The sequence below is a fragment of the Teleopsis dalmanni genome, unplaced genomic scaffold (genome assembly GCF_002237135.1).
Source record: "Teleopsis dalmanni isolate 2A unplaced genomic scaffold, ASM223713v2 unscaffolded_contig_0687, whole genome shotgun sequence".
NCBI classification, from domain to species: domain Eukaryota; kingdom Metazoa; phylum Arthropoda; class Insecta; order Diptera; family Diopsidae; genus Teleopsis; species Teleopsis dalmanni.
Genome location: NW_024032069.1, coordinates 1,061 through 7,792, shown reverse-complemented (window position 1 = coordinate 7,792; position 6,732 = coordinate 1,061). Strand labels below are relative to the sequence as shown.

The following is a 6,732-nucleotide window of genomic DNA, read 5'->3' as shown; positions in this document are numbered from 1 at the left end:
ATTTCTAATATTAGAAAGAAGAATTTGAATTTAAAATCAATTATTATTACAGAATTATTTTATATAATTATTGTTTTTATTTGAATATAGAGTTTAATACTGCCATGTGACCTTCCTGTTCTCTTCTCTTATAATTACATATAACTATAAATTACTCATGGATCAATAAGAATATTACTTTTATATCAATTCTTCTATACAACTTATAAATAAATGAAACTTATAATGTAAAATATAAACTTAAATTATATTAAGTAATATACATTAGATTGATAAAAATATATAATAACTTATTGGCAATAAAAATAATATCATAACATTTAACATTAAATTTAATGACACAATTGTTTATACTATGTATTATAATGATTACTACAACGTTAACATTAATTTAAAAAAATTATATATTTTAAAAAATAAATTTGAGGGTTTTTTTTAAATATTTAATTGTTAAATAATAATTAATATGTTATATATAAAAGCTTCATCAAAGTAGCATTAGCAAAGCTTTAAATGCTTCCTTCAGCAATTAATCTGAAGTGATTAATTTGTAAAAAAGTAAATAATCAAAGCTGTTAAATTTGCTAAAACATTTAAATTTTTTTTCATTTATAAACTATTAATAATATGAATTAAATGTCTCACTATAAAAAATGTTGTCACTTCTTTTTGGCAAAAATTACAACAAACACAATAAAGCGTATTTTATACGATTGGCTGAAGCACGATTTTTAATTATTTTAATACATTCTATATACTATATACGTATAAATAATTTTTGTATTAAAACAAATATTATTTTTATTGAAAAAATCTTTTGTTTTATAATATATATTAATTGATTTTAGAAAAATGTATCTATTTTAGCCGCCTTTGAATTTATTTTAGTTAATCTATTTTACTTCATTTATTATTATTTTTTAAATATATGCAGATTTAGTATTCAATTTTTAAATTGATATTATTTCTTTATTTTTGCATTTAAGTTTATTATATACGTTTTTATTATGCACTTCACATTTTTTGTTATTTGAGTTATACAGTTTTTGCAGATTTTTATTTTAATATACTATTAGTTAAGAATATGCTTGCAAGAATGTTTTCTGAAGAATCAAAAATCATAAATATTTTTATCATATCGATATATACAAATTATAGTGGAAATTATTAAAAATGATTTAAAAATCAATTTTAAAAACCATTTATGTTATATTGACTAAAATAAATTGTATATAGTAGAGTAATGCATTGTTAAAAATACAATTGTTATTTTGTATTAATATTTTTCATATTACTGCAATTATTTCCAATTAAAAATCGAAAATATATATTCAATATATTGTATTGAACAAAAATTCTGATTACAACTTTTTCATCTGTACGATATTTATATTTGAAATATAAATAAAAAAATTTTGAATGTAGTCAAATATTTAATTTAATCAACGAAATGAAATAAATGTTTTAGTAAAGTATGTGGAAAATATAAATAATACTATGAATTTTTTACAAACATTTTCTTGACTAAAATATATTACTTTTTGTAATCATAATTCTTTTAATATTGTTTTCTTCTTCTATAATTTATTTTATTATATAACATAATATTTTTTTGTTTAATATGAGCATTAGTTTATCTGCAAAATATTAATTAAATCAGAATACCAAGAAATTTTTTTTTTAATACTGTGCAAAAGTCTAAATTTGACGAAAATTCGAATCAATCTCTATTGAAACATTTGCTTTACTATTCATAATTTATTTCGATATATATGTAAACTGTTAGTACTATGTATGTATATGCTCGAAATGACAATACAAAAATTTGTATATGCTTATTGTATCTAAATTTGTTTAATATATAATTTTTTTTGGACGGGTCTTCATGTCGCTATAGCTTTTGATGGTATTTGCAAAAACTAAAAGTTTCATCAAATCAAAACTACTGAGTACATAATTTAAAAAAGGTATATAATAAAATAAATAATATTAGTCAGTCAGTAGAACATAATGCTATCTATAGGTAGGCAGAGATAAAATTTATTTTATTTTATATTACTCTTGAATAAGTCGGTTTTGTATTTTTTGAAGATAAATGTTTATTTTATTTAAATCATGACAGATATACAAAGAGTACCAGTCTCTGCTATATAATATTCCTAAGAACCCAATGACATATGCGAGCCAACTTGTTGAATACTTGATCCTACTATTTCTTGATATAGCAATTACTAAAAATCTAAATCTGATTACAATATAGACACAACAAATTTCCCGTTTAGGTAAGTATTATGGTGCCTCACTCTAGGGATATACTAGCCAGACTAGCGAAACCATAATATAATGGTTATAAAAAAAATACTTTAAGATGTCATTAAAGCTATATTGTGTGTTAGAAGTACTGAAAAATACATAGACATTAACATTCCATCAGTTAAGCAGGAGATACAAAGACGCGTCGAAAGGTTTGCATCTGCATCAATAATGAATTTTTCGTACATCTGAAATCCAAAAACTTGTTCAAAACATTGAAGAAGTCGAAGTCAATTCATACAATAATTTAAAATCATATTTAATTGTATTGAATGTAGGGTATTGAACATCGGTTTAATACAATCCAATTGCTGCATAGTCTATTTAATTAAATAAGTGTAACAAACTCCATTCCAAAGCTGTTGTAGTTACTCCTGAACAGTGTAGTAAACTGAATACAATTTTTAATTTATTTCTAACACATAATTTTATGTTGAACCATATTTTGTTAGATTTCTACACCATCCACTTATAATAAAATTTATTTATTTACTCATCAACATTTTAAAAATGTTTCTTTTTAAGTTGCATATCACTGCACTCATTGGGTCCAATCCATACTAGACTGTGCAATATTTGCATTGAATTAAAATAATAAAGCCAGAAAAGTGAACGATTTCTTGCATTTATGTACACTTGTACAAACCAACATTATATAGTACATATGGTTTAATATAAAACCTTCATCCGCCGAATGATGCAACCAAGCTATAATAAGTGCTTCGATAAATAGAAAAAAGAATAATATTCTACTGTAGTGATTTATGGTAAATTTGTACTCAGTAACAAAAGTAAATAATTTATTGTTTTATATAAACTTTTAATATAACCTGAAACATTTTCTGTGAGAAATTAAATTTTTATTAATGAAGCTTAATGAAGTATTTTCTAAACTGCCCTGAGATCCTAAACGATAGCCCATGCTTTTCTATCTATACTAAATTTTATTGAAAAAGAATATAATCATTTAAATTGATTTAATTGTTATTATAAATTAATTATTTATGATTATTTATTTAAACAAATTATTAGAATTTAATTTTAGTTGCGGCTACCCTGTTTATTAGTAGCGCTATCGCGTCTTCAGTTATATGTATTTCATTTATTTGAATTATATCTTAGAATTTATATTTAATTTACTGTTTCTTAGTATTTAGTAAAGAGTTTTGAGTTTAAAACTTAATTACTTACTGTTTTAATTAATAATTAATTAATAATGGCTGTAATCATTGCTTACATTTTTCAGTATTATATTTGCTTGAACTGTGGTTTTGTGTTTGCATTTCTTGAGTTTTGGTGTTCGATAAGTGTTTCTAGTGTTTAGTGTCAATTAGTAGGCGTAATCTTGGTAATCGTATTTATAATGATTTCGACTAAATACCTGTAAGATTAGTATAAAAATTTCAAATATTAATTGCTTAAACTTTATCCTCTTTGTTACCACCCCAAAAGCGATCGAAACGGTCACGAGCCTTTTCCAAAACATCGCTAGCAGTGCTGCGAGCAGTCGTTGTTGTATTGCTTGGATTCGTATTCGGATTCGGATTCGATGAGGATGGCAATGTAGTGATACCAGCACCAACGGTACCGATACCAACATTAGCATCCACATCAAATATTGGATCATCGAGACAACGTAATTTTGAACCTTGTACTGGGTTTTCAATAATTGTTGTTGTTGCAGTTGTTGTAGGCGGTGGTGGTGGTGGCGGCAAACCACCAGCGCCGGCAGTTGGCTGCTTTGTTGTAATTACTTTGCCAATGGCAGAAGTTGGACTAGAGCTGCTCAACGACGATTTCGGATCAGTTAGATCGGCATTTTTCCAGGCTGTGCTCGCAAAAGGGGGGAAAGTTTTGAAAGTGTTACGAAAGGCTTTCTTTGGTATCTTGTATTTTTGATTTAATTTGTTAATTTGTTAATTTTTATTAACTGATGTGATGATGAGTAGCGAATTTTTTAAAAAGCTTGTTTTTTGGTTTATTTTAATGGAATTTTGAAGCGTTCTTAAAGCTTACCATCCATTTTAACCTGTTCGGTTAATTCTGGTGGCGCCGACTGTGGTGGTGGTGGTGGCTTTTCAACTGGTGTCGAAGCTTTTATTTCACTTTGTGGTCGGCTATAGTTTTCACCTATAAAGAGTTAAATAATAATATTTATATATAATTTTTAATTATTCTTATATATATGAAATAGTACCCTCTTTGACATTTTGTGTAACGGTAAATGTTTTCCCTGTATCCAATGGCACAGTCCAGTTAACTGGGTCTGGAGAGCGCATTATTATTTGTTCGGGCGATTTAACACGTGTAGGCTCTGGTGGTGACTTAACAATTGGTTCATCGTGCAACTCAGCTGCAGGATGTGGACTGCAGCTGGAGACGGAAATAGCTGTTTCACGCCCATCTTCAGCGTCATCTAATAGAAAGAAAATAAAATTTGCAAACAATTGCAATATATACATTAGTAACACATATTTGGTATAATAATTAAATTTTATTAGCTCAATTTGGAAGAACGTATAGCTAGAGGCTTTAGTTTTGGACGGTTTAGTTTAACTGAAGCATAAATTCATAAATTTATGTTTTAAATTTACTGTTTGTCAATAACCAAATTATAAAAAAACTTATTGAAAAATCAGTGTCAATTTAAAAATAAATCTGAAGAAAAACCAAAAAACTTAAAAAGGCAATACAAATGTAAGCTTTAGAAGCTATAATAATAAGAAGTAATATAGATTAAAAAATTATATAATCAGAGCAAACCAGATATACAAAATCATTCATGCAATTAATTTTTAATTAGAAAATAATTTTGATTTTTTATTTGTTTTTGTCAGTGTAGTATTGTTTAATAGAAAAGAGAACCAAAAATAGCGAAAAGAGACAGCGAATAAAATAATATCGTATAGTTAGTATAAACGATTAGTTTATAGCTTCCGTGAGAGTTAGAAATTTTGACCAAAATTAAGAGCAGGTGTAGCTGTGATAAAGAAGAAATAAATAAATATCATTTTAGGTAATGATCGGTAATGAAGTTTGCATTAGCTCATCCAATCATGTTTTCTGTGAGAAATGTTCATACACATATCAGCTCTGGTAAAGCTTAAGACGTGTGGTATTTTTAACATATAATATTAATTTTTCTTTCTTATATTGTGCCATTTACAATATATTTGCAATAATATAAAGACATCATATCGGACTTACGAGAAGAAGTATAGAACATGACAAGTCGATCAGAGCTCAAATAAGTCAGGTTTCTTGCGAGAATATATGAATTATGAGTTATGATCTTATATTTAATTATGATGAATTAATGTTAGACTCTCCATTGCTTTACAAGAACTACACCAATTCGATTTTAAAATATTGCTTAACATTGTTTTTTTTCATAACTTATCCTAAAGCAAGTTTGCTTGCCACAAGTGATATGAAATTTAAGGAATAAAATTTCAGATTTATTATTGATTATTTAAAGGATACATTATTAGAAATGTCGAAAAAAAATTATTATACTCAAAGATATACGATATGTTGTACTCGATTATAACTACAAAAAAAAAATATATGTCATCTACCTTTTTTTACCTATTAACTCAAGCTCGTTGAAAATCTATTCGAACCTTACAAATAAAATAATTATAGGAAAAACCAAGCCTTCGTCAAGTTAAGACTATAAACAAAAGGTGAATTTAAATGTTAAATATATTAGTATAGATTATTACTTAATAAAGGAGAGGAATAAAAGCTAATAATATGATGCTTTTTAATCGATATAATTTAGTCTATAAGCTTGACTGCATATACTACAGGAGTAAATCTTTATTAAAGGCAACAATTTCTAAATTTATAAAACAAAAAACTTAACTAATAACTGATATATTAAGTGATCTATACATGTAATGTTTAAATAAATCTCGCCTTATTTATCTGAATCTATTTTAAATAATATACTATCTTCAAATTATAGAAGAAATTGATTAGCAAATTATTTTGTATATTTCAATCTGATCAACTGGATATAAATTATTGCTGCAAGAAAAACAATAACAAGTTTCCTGGAGAACGATAAGTTCCCAGGTTTAGTTACATTTCTGTGGAAACCTTAAAACCATGATAAAACATCTTAAGGTATCAAACTGGGCATTTAAAAGCATTAAACATATTAAGCTGGTAAGCTGGGTACAAATGACAATTTTTTCATGTTCAATATTGAACTATGAACCTATAGCAAAATGAAACATCCTATGCATAATACTCACATGGTTACTTTATTAATATAAGAAAAAATAGTACTTTAGACATAATTAGGTTCACTCAAATGAAAAGTTAGATTAACAATGCATATCAATAGCATTGTGATATTAGTACACAATGATGCTTTTAGTTTCGCTAAAACAATATTTTCGCAGTAATACC

General features: G+C 26.0%; 1 protein-coding gene across 1 annotated transcript; it reads right to left on the bottom strand.

Annotated features, from left to right (window-relative positions):
- Nucleotides 1–1,816: 1,816 nt before the first annotated feature.
- Nucleotides 1,817–4,780, bottom strand: LOC119663643 (branchpoint-bridging protein-like). The gene is made up of 3 exons (XM_038073254.1): nucleotides 4,511–4,780; nucleotides 4,330–4,443; nucleotides 1,817–4,141 (listed from the first exon to the last, which is right to left on the bottom strand). Exons 1-3 carry the CDS (start codon nucleotides 4,773–4,775, stop codon nucleotides 3,732–3,734), a joined length of 789 nt encoding a protein of 262 aa, XP_037929182.1. The 5' UTR covers nucleotides 4,776–4,780; the 3' UTR covers nucleotides 1,817–3,731.
- Nucleotides 4,781–6,732: the final 1,952 nt, after the last annotated feature.

Coding starts and splice junctions, on each gene's coding strand:
- LOC119663643 (XM_038073254.1), bottom strand. CDS start 4,775: ATGTATATATTGCAATTGTTTGCAAATTTTATTTTCTTTCTATTAGAT. Junction 4,444..4,510: donor TACACAAAATGTCAAAGAGG/GTACTATTTCAT, acceptor AACTCTTTATAG/GTGAAAACTATAGCCGACCA. Junction 4,142..4,329: donor CGAACAGGTTAAAATGGATG/GTAAGCTTTAAG, acceptor TTGCGAGCACAG/CCTGGAAAAATGCCGATCTA.